General features: G+C 37.8%; 1 protein-coding gene across 11 annotated transcripts in view; it reads left to right on the top strand.

Annotated features, from left to right (window-relative positions):
- Nucleotides 1-18,860, top strand: part of Rfx (regulatory transcription factor Rfx) — a 232,568-nt gene that overhangs the window by 205,745 nt on the left and 7,963 nt on the right. For all 11 annotated transcript variants that reach the window (XM_083112718.1, XM_083112714.1, XM_083112713.1 and 8 more), the window contains 6 exons: nucleotides 1,076-1,222; nucleotides 3,408-3,529; nucleotides 5,976-6,097; nucleotides 6,552-6,649; nucleotides 9,899-10,054; nucleotides 17,308-17,510. In XM_083112718.1, the coding sequence (XP_082968844.1) occupies nucleotides 1,076-1,222; nucleotides 3,408-3,529; nucleotides 5,976-6,097; nucleotides 6,552-6,649; nucleotides 9,899-10,054; nucleotides 17,308-17,510 (848 nt within the window). The remainder of the gene's footprint in view (nucleotides 1-1,075; nucleotides 1,223-3,407; nucleotides 3,530-5,975; nucleotides 6,098-6,551; nucleotides 6,650-9,898; nucleotides 10,055-17,307; nucleotides 17,511-18,860) is intronic.

Here is an 18,860-nt window from a genome sequence, read left to right as displayed (position 1 = left end):
TACTTGAAATGTGTGTCTGCACTCGCACCTGATATATGTCTACTTTGTGTTAGTATTTTGATTAACATCTCTTTTCTGCCACTTATGGTTAATTGTGATGATGCGTGTGAGTGATAATTAGATGAAATCAATGAAGGGTCACTTGCAAAGAACGTCAATGCCGAGGGTGGGATTCGAACCTTGGAACTTTGGTAGCAAGGTTGAAAGTCGGCAATTTAAACTTTGAATTCAACTTAATTATTTGGAAAATCAGATAGTGGCATCGATACAGTAGAGGGAAGAAGTTTGAAAAGGAAAAATGGGAAAATTCTTTCTGCTGTACATATTTTTGGCAAGATGTATTTTATTATTTGTAATTGTTACGGGGTGTGTTAGGTGAAATTGTCGATAAATTGACCTATCCAGTATTTCAATAAATAGCCGTAATTTAGTGTAAAATTTTGTCATTTAGATATTTTTTAAAGCATATATAATGGTATAGTTCATAGGCGTTGATCTTTTAAAGTATATGTCTAAATGCAAAGGGTATTTTTCACTGGCAGTTACCTGGTTATGTGCATTAAAATAGATGATTATAGAACCATTCTGGTTCTTCACAGGACATTTTCAATTTTAAATATGTCCAGTATGAGTGTCTTTACTGAATGTGCATCAGTCCATCACTAATATTTGATATGAATTTGAGATTGTTTTTCAAGTCAACTTAATGCACCCTGGACCTACAGCTTAAAGTGTGATCCGAACCAATACATGCCTCCACTGAGACCCCTTGATTACAAGGTGGCAATGTTACGACTACACCATCAGGGAGGCCACTAATATTTGTATATTTATAATTGTAATATTCCAGTATGGGTGGACATTCAATACAAGTCTTGTTTCGAAAGATGGGTCCTAGGTTGAAAAAAGGACTTTGAGCTTGCCTTGTGGCATGCCTCTTGAATGTTGCTAGTAAAATGTATATTAATAGTAGACTGGTGTTGACAGTATTAATAGTGTCAGACATTTTTATATTGGTAATAACTATTTCTCATTATGTTGCTGGGAAAGACTTAATACCCAATTTACATTACAGAACTCTCAGCACCACCAGTACCTTGGAGATGCTACTGGGGCAATTCCTAATTTCCCAGACATAGACTTCACTGCTCTCAACCTGCCAGATGATATTAACATAGAAGATTTGGATACATTCCGAAGTTTGTATCGGGAACACTGTGAGGTAAGGGAGAGTGTTATCTTGCATTTTATATCAGTGATTACTGTAATTTAATTTAATTTAAAATCACTTCTTGTAAAGTACAGATTTGCAGTTGTTAACTTCATTGCTTTGATTGCTCTAGTGTGGTAACTAGTGGCAACTGCCCATCGATGTCGAGAAGTTAAAGAAACTGCTGAAGTTAGAAAAAAATATTGGAAACAGAATGTATTGATTTATTATTGATAATGACAAGAGAACTAATAGGATTGAATACTTGAGTCTTAGACTGATATAATTCATTCTTGCATTGGTGATACTTTAAATTACATAAGTATTCACTATGTACACTAGTGTCCAAAATTAAAGCAACAAACAGAAATCCTTTCCTCGTGTCATTTTTTTTTTGATAAATTTGCTAAGTTTAACCTGTTGCGGTCGTGATTTTTTTTGTTGATAAATGCTGGCACATTAAGGTTTATTTTCTGTCTTAAACCAGTTGTCTATGACATCATAAATATTACTATCACCTGATCGTTATGTGGTCAAATGGACACACAGGAAAGAATTTCTGTTTGTTGCTTTAATTTTAAACATTAGTATACATTCTCTGTCAAATAAATACCGGGAATTGTTCAGCAAAACTCAAAATATTGGTTTAATCATCCAAATTTATTTTGTCGCCTTCAAAATAGGCTCCATTTAATGGGGCAATACACTTATGCCAAGGAATAATCCAGTCCTCGAAACACTTCTTATAGGCACTTTCTGGTATGGCCTGCAGCTCCTTCTGCAAATTTTGTTTTTTCTTTGGCTTCAGTCGACTCAAAATGTCTTCCATGAAGTAGTAATTTGAGATTGGGGAACAAAAAAAAGTCACACGGGATCATATCTGGTGAATACGGTGCTTGATCGATGACATTAGTTGAGTTTTTGGTCATAAATTCGCATACAAGGATCGATGTGTGGGACGGCGTATTATCGTGGTGCACAATCCAAGAATTGTTCTTCCACAAATCTGGCATTTTCCGACAAACATTTTCTCTCAAAGGCCTCATAATGAATGCCTAGATAATAGTGTTTGTTGACTTTTTGCCCCTCCGGAAGGAATTCCGAGTGGATACCACCACGATTTCAAAAACGAAAACAGTCAACATGACTGTTTCGAGAAACTTTGATGTAGTTTAACCAGTTTCGGCTTGCTCCGAAGCTTGGCTGGTTTGCATGTCAAACTCATAAACCCACGTCTCATAAACCCACGATGCGTTTCATGAATGTAGGGTCCGAATTGGCTCGTTCAAGCAGCATGTCTTCGGCAGCCTGTTTGCGATGCTCTTTTTGAAGAAAATTGAGCTCCGGAACAAGACTTGCTGTGACACGTCTCGTGCCCAAAACATTAACTAAAGTGGTGCAAACAGATTTGCGAGACAAGTCCAGATCTAAGCTTGAATAATGATTTTAGATCACCATTTCCTTCACTTTGTTGATATTTTCATCAGTCAAAGACGATGAAGATCTACCGGAACGAGGCAAGTCTTAAACCTCTTCTTGTTCTTCTTTGAATGCTTTATACCACTCGTACACTCGTGTTTTCGATAAAGTTGACTCATCGTAGGCCTTCTCCAACATTTTCAATGATTCAGCAAAATGATTCGTTGGCGATGCAAAATTTGATTCAAACTTTTTCTTCGATATTTTTATCCATTGCAAAATAGCAGAGTACACTTGAGGTCGACTAACTTAACCAACAGCTGTAAACAAACTGGACAACAGATCGTGCCAAAACTCTAAGTGACAATTAGGTACATTGGTACCAACTTTCAGAAAGAAAGAAAAAAAAATCATACCTTTTACACAGGCTTTTTAAATGAATAATTCCTGGTATTTATTTGACAGAATGTATTCCCTTAGGAAGGATTCTGATTCTGCACGTTAAGGTATAATTATGGAGAAACTAGTACTCACTTTTTATCCGCGAAGCTGTTTTTTCTTCTTTTTCGATTAATTTCAGTGGCCACTGCCACCATCCTCGTTGGAAATTGCTGTACAGCAAATTAATCGAAAAAGAAGAAAAAACAGCTTTGCGGATAAAAGTGAGTACTAGTTTCTCCGTATTTATATACTACCGCGTCTCTCTTTTCCCAATTATGAAAGGTATATAAATCGAAGGAAGTCACGGTATTGACTACAGTACTTGTGTATATTGCAGGCTGTTCTTGATGCTGTTATCAATCTGCAGTTCAGCACAGTAGAAACCCTTTGGAGAGAGTTCTGGAGGAGTCAGGATAACAATAATGGGGATGAATGCGAAGAGGAGAAATATTTCTCGAAGTAAGTGACAGAATATCATTCTATCTATTCTCTTCAAAATTAAGTAAAATATTTTAATAATGTGACTGAGGTAGTTATTTTTTTCAGCAGTCATCACTTGTACCAAACTGCATGGCTAAAAGTACTTAAAAACAATGTTAAATGAAGAGTAAAGAGTAAACAGGTGAATGATCGGGATGATTGACTCCATCCTCACACATGTTTTGGTCACCAAGTGACCAAATAGTGATCTGCAGGGAAGCACTGATCAAAATGGAGGTCTTGAAATGCAACACTTGAGTTAAATGGAGCGTTTCTGCTACTGTTGATCACATCTGAAGATCTTCATGTGAATTAATGCTTCTCCACAAATTGCTTGATGGCCAAAGCATGGTGAGAGTGCCCCTCCGTGATTGTCTGTAAAACAAACCTAACTATGATACTGGACTGACTTAATTTTTGTTGTCATTGAAGAGGTAAAACGAAACAAAGCAATTTTTTTTTGGAACATAGCCATATATCACTAAAAGTGGAACATTCACTGCTGGAACTTACCAGGGACGTCAGCATTGGTCCTAAGAAGGATCGTAGGTCTCACAGCTCTAAATGTGGATCATAACAACAACATACCACTTCAGGAATGTTTTTGAAATAATTTTTATTTTTATGTTGGTGTTTCCAATATAACATTACCAAAGAGCACATAAAAATAGATTCTCACACTACTTTCTGAACAGTATATCAGGAACGGAAAAAAGAAACACAGCACATGTACATGTAAAACTTGAGAATACATATTGCCAGCTTTTCACCACCATTGTCAAGGTTAAAATGGACCATAAATCTAGGTGGGAAAAGTAGGAATACACTTTTCGCAGATTTTGTATCCATACTTCATGAGTATTGATTAAATTTTTGTGTTTGTCCATTCCTTGTAAATACGAGGTTTATTTTTTAATTAGGGTCTGTTTTGAAATAAAACAAAAACATGCAAGGGAAGAAATTTATTTACCTCTGTGGCTGTTCATATGTACATTCAGCTACTTCTCAACGTAGTTCCCATAGTTGTTGAGACACTTGTCGTAGTGGTAGATGAGCTTTTGTAGACCCTCATCAAAGAAATCTGCCGCCAGGTCAGACAGCCAATCCGTCACGGTCTGTTTGGCTTCATCGACGCTGTTGAATCACTTCCCAGCGAGGAAAGTCTTCAAGTGATAATCGCTAGGGGCGAGATCCAGACTGTACGGAGGGTGGTCAATGGGCGACTGTGTGGCAGCTGCAGTCTGTGGCCGTGCGTTGTCGTGCAGCTACATGATATCGGAAGACAGCATTCCTCGTTGTTTATTCTGTATTGCTCGGCGAAGTTTCTTGAGAGTGTTGCAATACACGGCTGCATTAACTGTTTGTCCATTCGGCAGAAACTCAATCAGAAGCACCCCGAACCTGTCCCAGAAGACTGTGAGCATGAGTTTCTTGGTGGAGATCGCTTGCTTGCACTTCACCTTTGTGGGGGATGTGTATTCCTTGTATTGTTGTTTTGTTTTGGGGGTGTAGAGGGACACAAATGACTTGTCCCCAGTGACGATATGGCTCAACATTTCGTCACCTTCACTTTAGTACCGTGTCAATAAAGACAATGCACTTGCTGTTTGCTTACTCTTGTGTTCCTCTGTGAGCATTTTGGGCACCCACCGAGCACAAAGCTTTCTGAACTTCAAATTCTCCACTTAAATCGTGTACAGTACAGAACGTGAAGCTTGTTGAAACAAATCGGACATCGTTGACATTGTCAAACTGCTGTTGGCTCGTATCGCACTTCTCAACATCATGCATCAATGAGTCCATTATGATTGAGAGGCATCCTGATCGTGGTTCGTCATGAACATTCGTGCGACTAGCCTTAAACAGACGTACCCAATTACGCACCTTGCCTTCAACAATGACATTCTCACCATACACCTCACATAACTGGTGATCTGCCACTTTTACATTTTTCACGGTCAAACACCTGATCACATCTCACAGTCGGCGGAATTTTCAATCACCTCCACCACTTCCATTGTCCACCACAACCACACCAAGCGTTTCACAACATGCAAATTGCATCTGTTTATGTGCAAGGTATGTCAGTAACTAACGCACATGCGCAAAACGCCAAGCATGCAGTGTTGCCAACGTGAGTGCAAAACTGCCCGTAATTAATTAACCTCATAGTATGACTGCCACATTTGTTACAAACCCACTATAAGCATAATTGACATTTGATGCTGGACCCCACAACTGTGCAGTATGCCACAAACCACGATCAAACCCTCAATTTCAAGGTGAGAGTGTAAGCCACTGTCCTATCGGGGAGGCGCTAGTAAGAATATTGTAGCATGAATGTAACTTTGGAACTCAGACACACATGTATAATGTATAATGTAGATTTGAATACATTTCTAACATTTTATTGTATCTCTTTCAGAACTAAATTGTACCTGTTATGTAAATATGAGCCAGTTCAACAGTTCATTCGTCGTGCAGATTACCATTTTTATCAGAATCTAGTCGAAGTCCTCATTCCAGATGTTCTCAGACCCATCCCTAGTAAGTGTCATTTTTATTTTTAAAAGTGTGGCTGTTAGCATTTTTTACAAAGTTCAATGTCATAGGGAATAACTGACTGGAAATGCAGGCTGGAGGAGGAATTTTGTATAACAAATAGATTAATTATTTAATTAATTTGTCTAATATATTTATTAATTACATAATTAATTTAATTAATAAGAAACATATTTGCATTAAACTACAAAAAATTGTTTCGAATAACATTTTCAGAACTGTTTTGGTAACCACAGGATAGGGTTGTTAATTTTCTTTTTATTTAAGAAGTTTGATTCATGACTGTTTTCTCATGGTTGAATTACTTCTAAAATTATTTCTATTCCTTCTCAAGCAATGCCAATTGGCTACCCTTCTTTCAGTAGTTAGTTGCAGTAGTAGAGACCCTAATAGACCAAGTAGAAATCTGGCACTTCTGAGATTGCATTTCCTTTCACAGGTACCCTTACACAAGCTATCCGAAATTTTGCCAAAGGACTAGAAGGTTGGTTGACATCAGCAATGAGCGGGTGTCCAGAAGATATGATACAGATTAAGGTAATGTGAATTTCATAGTAGCTTAGTTTGTAGATTACCTTCATTTTTTATTGTGATTTTGGTCTTTATATTGGCCAATCCATATTTGGGCATATCCAGTATTTCAATAAAGAGGGTATAATGAGTTGAAAGTTCTGTCCTTCTTAATGCATACTGCAAAATACACCACTATGAGTTGTTTTCTTAAATTCCCTTTTGTACAAATATGTGATTAATATCATAACTTGGACCATTGTGAAGTACCTCCTCTTTTCAAATGCCGTATTTCACTGCACAATTGTTACATTCTGTTTTTACAGTACAAAAATTTGTTTATAACATGTCATTCCATAATTGTCATATTGGGGAGTCTGATAACAAAACCAGTGACAGCTGCACAGCTTCTTCAAACATGGAACATTATAGAATCATTCCATGCCAAATCAACACAGATATTTGCAATTTGGAACCTGACCATCTCCGATTTTCATGAAATTTGGGGAGTTGAAACTATGCATGTTACTTAGTAACTATGAAAATTTTTAGTCTCGTGCATCTTGTAATTGTTCAATTATTCAAGGTCAAAGTTAGCAGAAATTGCCCTTTTTGAGTCCGCTTAGCTATGCTAAATGTGCTTTAACTCCACCCCTATTTCGCCTCAGAAGCTCAAATAAAGCTTATTGTACAGAGAATTGAACAATCTTTCCAGTGTTATATAACAAGCCCACCTTTCGATAAAATTTTAATTTTGTCACGTGACCTTGACCTTTGACCTTTAATGTCTCAAAATATGTCATCACCAAACATCGTGAAAATAATATATTTGGTCCCTCATGCCATACTATAAAACATGTAAAAAAATCATTCTGGGACTGCAATGGAATCAGAAGATACAAAATAATATGTGTAGCTATGTGACTGATAAAAGCCTCATTACATGAACTATGACGAGTCAAAAGTCCCTTAACACCCCCTACAAAATGTAAATGAGTTACCCTGGTCATGAAAGACATAGATTAGGCACAGGGAGATCTCTAGCTGTGTGTGTCAAGCGCAAGTCCGACACATTGTTGACCGCCATATTGAATTCAACGCAAAAATTTCAAAGGAAAGGGTGTGAAGTGATATACAAATGAGGCCAGAACTTCACGAGAAACGGCGAAGGTTTTTCCAAAGTATCTTTAGCCAGCAAAAAGTTATTACTGCATGCTTGTAACCATTTTCTCCTTTTCGAGGTGTTAAAAACAAAGTATTAAGAATGGTTGTAACTTGTTAGGAACTCGTCAAGATCACGCTGACATCTTTGGACAGAAAGAAGTATACACACCATTGCATATGATTTTAATGAGAAACATTCATCAAATACTTGAATAGTGGATAATATTGGGAAAAGTATCTCAAACAATTACGTAACACTTCCTTTGGAATGAAAAATTCTTCAGTGACGATGCTAATTTTTATGTTCACTGTAAAGTTACCTGTGATTTGATAATCTACAGTAGACAGATCCCAGCCAAATGGTTGTTGCTGGTAAGCTAATGATGTGGTATAGTGTATGGAGAATGGGACTGGTTGGTCCATATTCAACAACGGAACCTTAATTGGTGAGGGCTTCTTGGATGTGTTAAGTGAACAGGTTCTTCATCCTTGCTTACGGGATATGGCACTTTAACAGAGTTTTGAAACAGGACAATGTGTGACCACACTATGTGAACATTTTGGCAATTTCTTCATGGTAAATTTCTAGGTAGATTGATGGACAGACGGGGATCTATTAAAAGGCCTGCACATTCCCCAGATCTTAGGAGGACTTTTACCTTCAGAAACATTTGAAGAGATTGGTGCATGCACTAAAAGTCCCTGATATTGACCATCTGAGAGAAGGCATAATTGCTGCTTGCAATGATGTTGCACCTGCTACTTTGCCAAATGTTCTATGTGTGTGTGTGAGACATCAAAGACTGTGCTAACAAGAATATTGACAACACTATAATGCGCATATATCGTAAGTGAAAGATATGCGTATAACGTTTTGCTGCCTAAAAATAAGTTGGAAAAACCTTCGCTGCTTCATTTCTCGTGAAAATCTAGCCTGATTTGATATATCACATCACCCCCCTTTCCTTTGAAATGGTTGCATTGAATTCATTATGACGGTCAAAATATGCCGGATCTGCGCTTGACACACACAGCTAGAAAACTCCCAGTGCCTAACCTATTTCTTTCATGATCAGGATAACTCCTTTACATTTTGTAAGGGGTGTTAAGGGACTTTTGACTTGTCATAGTTCATGTAATGAGGCTTTTATTAGTCACATAGCTACACATATTATTTTGTATCTTCTGATCCAATTGCAGTCCCAGAATGATTTTTTGATATGTTTTATAGTATGGCATGAGGGACCAAATATATTATTTTCACGATTTTTGGTGATGACATGTTTTGAGATATTAAAGGTCAAAGGTCAAGGCCACGTGACAAAATTATATTTTTATCGAAAGGTGAACTTGTTATATATCACTGGAAAGCTTGTTCAATTCTCTGTACAATAAGCTTTATTTGAGCTTCTGAGGCGAAATAGGGGTGGAGTTACAGCACATTTAGTATAGCTAAGCGGGCTCAAAAAGGGCAATTTCTGCTAACTTTGACCTTGAATAATTTAACAATTACAAGACAAACGAAACTAAAAATTTTCATAGTTACTAAGTTCCATGCATAGTTTCAACTCCCCAAATTTCATGAAAATCGGAGATGGTCAGATTGGGGGCTGTGTTGATTTCGCATGGAATGACTCTATATTCTTTGCTATACTGTAGTAAATTTTATCAAGTGTAAAATTTTGACTACAATGCACAAATCAATAACAACTGGCACAATTAATAAAAAAGCTTCACATAATGGTTGCACCTCACATTTTTTGTGCAGTGAAATACAGTAGCTTATCAATTGTTCTCTCAGAACTGGGTCAGTACCAAATTTTTGGGACTTGTAGCAGGATCGGAACCACCATTCACACCAAAGACAAGAGGATTAACCAGCTACACAGCTAATTATATCAGTGTAGACTCATGTTGGCCCATTCCTAATGTACGCTCTCTGTGATATTGTCTACTCCCCCCCCCCCCCCCTTTTCTATTGTAAACGCTAAAGCATGGGAGACTCGGGACGAGTACAAGCGAGCAAAGGTGATCCCATGCAGTAGTACTCTACTGTGTATATTTTGGAAAATTTTGCATCAAGTAGTTGACCCAAAATCATATTTTTTACAGGTATCAGCAGTGAGTGCCTTTGCCCAGACTTTGCGGCGGTATACTTCCCTTAATCATCTGGCTCAGGCTGCCCGAGCGGTGCTCCAGAACTCTTCACAGATTAGTCAGATGCTAGCTGATCTCAATCGAGTTGACTTTCATAACGTACAAGAACAGGTATGGATTCTTCTCGTTCTTTACTCTACTCTGAGCACCAGAGTTCATTCAAGAAGCAAATTTCTATTCACTTCCTGAGATTATTAATATTTTCCTTCATTGTTAGACAAACATAAATGAATTCTGTGGAAATTTATGTCAACCAGGACTCGAATTCAGGTCTCTGTCATATCATGCCGTTACTTGAGAATTATGATGGAACCAGGGCTGTTTCGGTTGGTAGAGCAATGGAATGGTATGCCAGAGATCAAGGTTTTAGTCCTGGTTAAACATGCATGTTCCAATTAAGTTGGCTCCTCGTGTGCGTGCCAAAAATGCAAGATGAATAAATTTTATTGTTTAAATGCATAAACAGTACAACCTACAGCAAATTACAAACTGTGATTGTTCACCAAAGTTTGGTTTGTGTCCTCACGCACAGTGAAAGTAGGAGATGCAGCGAGTCGCAGACTGAATGGTCCATTCTAGCAACAATCAGCACACAGTAATTGTTTACGTGATTGTTTCTCTTAACTGAACTGGGTTCGAGGATTCAAGAACTTACTGAAATGTCACCATTTGTTATTTGTTGTAGAACGTTTGTAAATAATGAACAAAATGTATATTCCAGCACAATACATAACGCATTACTTCTCAAAATAGATGAATTTATATCTTTAGTTTCTGTTAATACTTTTAATAAAGGCACTGAAGTTTCACAAACATAGTTTTCAGCAGTACTTTTAATTACATCAAACAATGTGTTAATATATAAATTAATTATGATGTTGAATTCAAGGCACATATAAAGATTGAATTATTTTTCTCTAGTTTTACTCGGTTTTAAATCATGAAATAAATTTAACTTTAATTTGATGAACAAAAATAATATGAGGTCAATATATGATATGAGGAAGCCTGAATTTGTAATTATTAAAGTATTGTATGTACAGTATAAATACATTTCAATGATTTAATAACTTTTGCTTTTGTTATGAGCTATAAAGTAGCACTTTTATTGATTATTCATTAGCAAGTTCAGTTATAAAAGTGTGGTTAATACATAAAACATGAGGTCATCGTTACTTGATCATGAATAAATTTGCATTTACATGTACTGAAATATTTTTGAAATTATATTTATTTATTTGTCCACCTTTAATTGACTCATAATATCAATTAGAAACTAATATGTTACTTTTTAATTTATGCATTTTATGGTACTTGATTTTTTAAAGTGTCTCAAATGTAAAACTGTTCCCTCCTGTTCCTATGATCCTTTTCAAGGGATGTATGTCTCAAATTGGTTGTTTGTTTGTGTGTCATACGTGCACGAGAGTGTGTGTGTGTGAGTGAGAGAGAATACATTTTTTATTGTGTTGGTTGTAGATGCTTGTGTACGTGGCTGCATTACACAGTAATGGAATGAGTGATCGAATGATGGGTGTACAAGCGGGTATGCTGAGTAAAACTGATGTGTGTGTCATTTTTTAAAAGTTGTTTCATAATTATTTGAAGAAGAATGGCAAGTGTCTCCTGCCGTTAGAATAGACCTGCGCGTATTTAAAATTTAATGCTGAATAAGCATTATTTTATATTTACAAAATTTCATATGCTTCAATAAAATTGTCTTGGACTCGCAAAAGGTAAGTTCCTTGCTTTGTGTTTTTAATAATAATAATAATAATAAACTTAAGCCATTCACATCTACATGGAACTATTTGTGTTCTAGGAATGGAAAATTAATGTACTTACATTTATCTCTGAATATGATGTGTTAAGGTGGTTTTATTAATTTCATAATTGCTTCTTCCGGTTTACATGGCTTTCCAAGAGTTGCTAGGTGCAGTGCTGTCTGCTGTTGTTGTATTTGTGGCATCCAAACGCTGACCGTTATTAATGATTAAATTATACACAGTGCTCATTACATAATGTGCTTTTCTCTCGATCACTGCACTAGCTAAACATATCAGGGCACTGTAATATGATCATATGTCCCGGAGAACATGGCACCTGCAGTATGTGAACATATCACTAAATGGCAGTATGATGAATGGTTATCGTACAGAGGCCATTTCACATCGTGAACAGTGCTGTATTGAAATAGCCATTCTTTGGGACAAAATGCCGCAGGGAGTTGGTGGAAATTGTGGGGAATAGTGTCTTACCGTAGTATATGCCTCTTTTGTTCTTCTAATGCTAATGTATACTTTCAGACTTGTAAACGCATACTTTCAGACTTGTAAATGCATGTTTTGCTCGCTTCCCTATCCTACAACTGGTACACACAATGTGCATTGTTCATACATTCCACATTACAGTACAGTGGAACCTTGATTTTACATTTTTCAGGGGACCAAGCTGAAAAAACTTAAAATGTGGGAGAAAGTAAAATCTAGGTTTCACTGTACACTGTCCCCTTCCATTTGTATATTTTGGATTTTCGAGCAGGTCCTTCATTCTTGAAAGAAAGAAATGAAAAAACTCTCGTATATGCAGTACAACCACCACAAAATTTTAAAAGTGCCAAGCATATAGTTCACACCCAGTAACATGTCAAACTCCACAGTTGCAGACCAAAACACGAACTAGCTACAACAGTGCACTGAGCAGCTCTCTGGAAAACAGTTTGAACTCAAGTCCACTGGATTCACCAGTGCAAGCTCAGTACAAAAAAATATATATTTTACGATCATGAGAAGTACACACGATAGGGTTTTTTTTTTACAGAGAATCAATCGTCCAAAAACCAAAACCCATTTTCAGAATATGTGGAAGATGGCCCCTCTCTTGCATATAGACACTCCGTGAACCTTCTGTGGACACCACTCGTCATTTCCTGAAGCATGTTTGCAGGAATTCTTTTATCGAAGTACAGTCAACTCTCGATTCTACGACCCCCTCGAAGTAACGACCCTTTTCCCGGGAACCGTGAAAAATTTAGAAAAAAGTTGAAAAATTTGGAAAAAAAGTTGAAAAATTGAAGGAAATCGGCCGAAAAATGCATATTTTTTTTCCCAATCATTCCCTTCACGAGCGCTCTACCACTCACAATTGGGTCTGAACTAAAAATAGACACCACCACACCATGCTTGAGTGATATCCAATAGCACTTGACCTCTGCCCCCCCCCCCCCTCATGTGCACCAATGTTACCCCGCACCCGACGGCCGCTACCCAACGTGCCAGGCTTGTTTTGCCACGCTTTCTCTTGGATACGCGAGAAGAGAAGATCGAATGTGCTTGGATGTTATTTTAAATCGACCTTGACTTGTTTCCTTGTCCTAAGAGCTGCTGAAAACTCGCAGGTGAGGAGGGGGGGGGGAGCAGCCCGAAATGACTGATGGACTTGCAGTCTTTGCCAATGTGTATGGCAGGTCACCACCTTGAGAGATAAGATCGCAGGAATGTTCCAAAATACAGATGCGTGGCACCTGGAAGTCTGGCCCATCTGTCCAGCTCTGACCTAGATTTCAGTAGGTTCCCGTGAGTGAGCAACTCTCGACCTTGTAGCCGACAAATTCCAGTAACCGCTTCCATTCAAAACGTGTTCTTTGTTCCCTGCAACACTTCATAAAAAAGCGAAACTGTTAGAGATAATCAAAGCCACATAGGCGAACTAAAGATCGTCAACCCGCTTAATGCATTGTCATCCAGGTTTCCACAAAAGTTTACTTCGATCTTACGTGCATCATAACTCCCGTTTCCTACTTCATACGTTTTCCTAATTGTGTCGTAATATCTGCCAAAAAAGTGTTCCGTTGGCTGACTGACTTCTCCCCTTTTTCCTGTCAGCAAAGGGGGGAGGGGCGATTTTCTTGCTCATGTGCGCACACGGGCTGATTACAGGTGAGAGTGGAAGTGGACTCACCCCTCTTCCTTTAACGTCTAAAATGGGGCAACCAGTTCTCAATATATTCTTGAAAACGAACAAAAACAGAATAAAAAAATTAACCCTCCTCCCTTTTCCCAGCTTATTCTCCGCCACTGGTGTGCACGGCAATGTTGATAATTGCAGAATTCAGGTCTTTTTTTATGCTGTTGTCTGTATAGGAAATATTACCCGTATTATTGTCTGTTGCATGGTAAAACGGAAAGCAAGGGACATTTCTTTCTTCTTTACACTACTATTAAAAGTTCCGTCTTCGACAGTTGCAGTTGCGTTATCTTTAAAATGCAGGGATTTTTCTCTTCCGCCACCTGTTGGTTGCTCGAACTTCCAGCCGGTCTCCTTGCTTTTACGATGCAGCTGGCGCCAGTGTTTTGTCTAGCGTGCAAAGCTCTTGCTTGCGGATAACAGCAATGACTCATCCAGCTCGAAGGAAAAAGTTATTGTTTTGAATCTCGCAAAGCTGTTTTCATTTGACGGTAACGAAATTCGATCTCCAGAAAGGAAAACAAAGAGTTAAAACAACTTCATGTTCTGCGTCTTCTGATAAGCAAAACTGTAAATTTAATTCACATCCGTTTTTCTTCAGAACCATTCATGTGAAGAAAAAAAAAAAAGTGCTCAATGTAGGAATGGTCGCTGAGATTAAAAAGACATTATTCAAGGAGAAAACTTTTGGAGGAGTGGGTGTTTGACATCGGGATTACTCCTAAATCCAACATTAAATCATCGATTAACGTGAGAGTAAATAACGATCTACCATATTTGATATGTAAAAGTGCGCAGTTTCATAAAGCTTGTTTTCAGTTCATTTTATGCTGATGGGCTAATCGGGACTAAATATACAGTTTAAAGTGAAATTCAATTCCAAACCTAAATGACTTTCGACTGGGATGCTGTTTAATGACGTGTCCTAGAATACGCATTGGGTGAAGACAGATCGCAAGTTGCGCGTTTCCTTTTTCACACTGGATTACAATGCAAGTCAAGGAAGGAGTTTGGACTGCTCCCTTGAATGGGGAAGGGGGGAGGGTGAATGAAGTTGGTTGAAGCAAAGAAAAAGGTTGTTTTCTTTGCGATGTATTTTACACAGCCGAACCAGAACGAAAATTACAGCCCTGCCTTTTTTTTTTGTCTGGTGCCTAGAAAGGTTGTGTTGTTTCTCCCGAGAGATCTAATCTTACTAGTTAATCTTGTAACAGACAATGTTCCACTAGACACGTATAAAATCCAACATTCATTCTGCCTGATTATCTCCCGACTTTTGCTGGCGCCAGTGTAACTGGTGTCAAGATTCTTCGAGTTTCGCTTGCAATAAGCAAGAGATTGTTTTCCTTTCCACAGGTCTCAGTGCAAACGGGTTTCTCATGAACTAGAATTGTAAGAATTTCCTGGAAAAGCAAGGACGGTGCACAATTGAAAGAAAGTAACATTATTTTTTGTGAAAACGTTTTCATGTTCTATTTTTCTTCTAACAACACGCGTCCTGTGCATAACAGGTTGTATAACTACCAGGATAAATGGTGTTACCATCTCCTATGCATCTTTGTGTCCGTTTGAGCTCCGTTTAAGCAGAAAATTGGGGCAAATTCCAATAACGACCCCTTCGAAATAACGACCCTTTTCCCGGGAACTGTGAAAGGTCGTTGAATCGAGAGTTGACTGTATATCCTTTAAAAAAAAATCACAAGTGGTGAGATGTCGCGTGACGTTGGTTACAGCAGATATCCATAAGACACATTATTTCCATCAACACATGCTCAATGTCGCTTGTAGCCTAATCTTGATGAAAGAAGGTGTCAGATTGAAGGAAGACTTGCAAGTTAGGTTTTGCAGTGTTCAGACTTCATTCTGCAAGTGTTTCCACCATCCTCGAAGGAAAAGTGTCCAATTACACAGAATGATGCCTCTGCATACCACACCATGGAGTGCCTTCTTCTACAGTTCATGTTGGTTTTGATTGTGAACCCCGATAGGTACAGTTTCAATGAATCCAGTACACAAATTTTTTGCTGGGCAGTGACAAAAATGTCATTGTTGTAAAATGCTTTTGTAGCAAAAGCATCGATGCTCTGCTCCAGAACTCCAGTCCAAATGCTTTGGTGTTGTTCTAGATGGCAGAATCCATTTCCTTCCCCTCAACTGTTAAGGGTGGGAAAATAGTGTTGCCATAGTACCCAATCCACTGGCAGACCCTGCATATCGCAACACTTCTTGTTAACAAGAGTAATAAGCAAATATATTTATTTTTATATATGTTTATGTTATAAATACTTCATGCTACAGTGCATGCTTAACTTTTTTCAACTACTTTACTTCATTCATGCTAATGAACTCCCACATAGCCTTATGGTTAGAGCTATTGCCTTTGGTGCAAGTAGTTCTGGATTTAATTCTAGGAAGGTCCCTAGAATTTTGGTTCCGATCCAGCATTATGATGACAATTGGGGAGCTGATGAATAATTTCTCTCGGGCTCTCAACCAGGCGAGTTTCCAAGCTTTTGAGAACTAATGTCACTCTCATCTTGAGGGCAGACTTCTGAAGATGAGAGTGACAGAATCTCTTGAAAACTTGGAAACCTTCCCACACCTCACTTGGTCGATAGATAAGTTTCAAGACTTAATTGAGGAGCTGGATGAAAGAAATAGTATCAGACTCCTGTGCAGAAAGTGAGAAAACAGTAGTGATTGGTTTCAATGCATTGGCCACGTGTTACGCAATGAAAAGCTGCTTATCCGGCCTAGACTCTTAAGAGCTGTTGCCCCATTGAGTTTACTTTTAATTCATGCCAATGATAGTCTATGCATGAATAAATTTCAAGCTTTCGTATTAACTACATTCATACTGAAAATATTTATTCAACTTACCTTAACTTTTACATTTTCCAAATTTTTAGTGATGATTTTTTGAATTTGGAATTATGATTAGTAATGGAATAAAAAAAATACTAATAAATGAATTTATGATCAGAAAATTCCTCTTACCTTATATTGCACATAAAATAAACAGGTATAATAAAAGAAAATTACTTTGTGATGTGTAATTACTAGTTGTTACCCATTATCAGGTGAAAGTATTTGTGCTGCAGTTACAGGATGTTAAATAAGACAGTTGTATGACTTAAGTGGCATAAATTATGAATTTGTAAGGCAACATTTGTATTATAATCCCATTATTCTGATGCTGTATTAATTTTGAGGAACATGTGTTGCTCTTTCGTAAAGATTATTGACATTGAAATAATAACCGGTAGAATATTGACTCCAGTTCATAACCTGCCAGTGTATTTTTACTACTTTAAGCCTTTAAAATAGATGTAGTTTCGTCTGTGTTGTGGAGAAATGCATGCTGCAAATAAAATCAATAGAGATCTTTCCTTCGCCAGGCATCATGGGTGTGTCAGTGCGACGACGGCGTGGTTCAGCGGCTTGAAGCGGATTTCAAGGTCACTCTGCAGCAGCAGAACTCTCTGGAGCAGTGGGCCGCCTGGTTGAAGGGTGTGGTCTCTCAGGTGCTCAAACCCTTCGAGGGGAAACCTAACTTTTCCAAAGCTGCAAGACAGTTCTTATTAAAGTGGTCTTTCTATAGGTAAGTTCAAACTCTGGGAAAAGTTGTAACATTTTGCTCTTTCAGGATCCATGTGGATTGAAATTATAATGCAGAAAAATGTACGACATAGAGGGAAATGATATATTAAACTTGAAACTTCATTTTTCATTTCAGATAAATGTCACGTGCCCGAGCTTACGTCATTAGCCAAGATGGCGCTGAACATGCAGCAACATGTCACAGTTGCAACATGGGGAATTGCATACCACAATGACCGTGAGAGTCGCGAGCACAGCAATGGGCTTAAACTAATCAACAATTTGATGCAAGCGGTCGTTTTTTCACTTTCCCACAGTCGACAGCAACAAATCACGTCTCTTCAGTCTCTCGATCATTCTGTTATGCAATCATCCACGCTGCAACTGTAACTTGCTGCTGCATGTTCAGCGCCATCTTGGCTAATGACGTAAGCTCGGGCACGTGACTCTTATCTCAAATGAATAAATGAAGTTTCAAGTTTAATACACCTGGTCACCCTGTATAATCTCAGAACATACAATTAGGGTTCCACTGTACATTGTTTATTAATTATCGTGCTGTTTATTATGAGTAAGAATGAACCAATATAAAAATTTAATGTGTTCTAGTAAAGTTCCGACATAAAAGTTGCGGATACTGTAGTCCAGTTTTGCCCTAAATGCCTGTTTTGATCACATGGACAGATTCGTAGGATTTCAGAACTAATGGATACAACAAACATTATATTTTGTGCCTAAAATTGCTTATTTTTATTATGTGCACCTAGAACATTAAAAAGAATTGGCATAATAATGTTTCAAGTGCTAAAAGTGTGCTTTTTGTGTCCTGGTGTTTGGGTTTTCTGTGGGTGGATTAAGGTGTTATGAGGTGGTGAGTCTCCCCACACCAATTTTGATGGCTGCCTAGAACTTACAATAAATCGTCATTTAATATAAGAGTAAATGAGGATCACCTCCTTGATGTCATCTTTAATGTACCTAATATATGATAACAGGAAATAAATATTTCTCCAGTGCCACGAGAGAAATCCCTTAGTATCTCTAGCAGTGTAGAAGTAGCTACATTTAAATGTGCAGCAATTGTGGGTAGCATGAGCATATGTTGATTGTGCACAGAACTTTGAATAGAGAATTTTGATGATTTTTCTGTTGTGCAAAATTAATACAAAAATTCTACAATCTTCTGCCTATATTATGAAATTAAGGTTGTTCATGTTACGGAAATATTAAATTTTGGATAACAGATTTGGTTCAGATTAGTTTTTTTCATTATTTGCATCAAAAATTAATACCTATGATAAAGGCAAGGTAAGGGAAAGTTTCCCGTTCATATAGCACAGTGCCACGAGGC

Source organism: Lepisma saccharinum, chromosome 26 (assembly GCF_977018435.1).
Source record: "Lepisma saccharinum chromosome 26, izLepSacc3.1, whole genome shotgun sequence".
Lineage (NCBI taxonomy): Eukaryota > Metazoa > Arthropoda > Insecta > Zygentoma > Lepismatidae > Lepisma > Lepisma saccharinum.
This window is presented reverse-complemented; position numbering and strand designations above follow the sequence as displayed.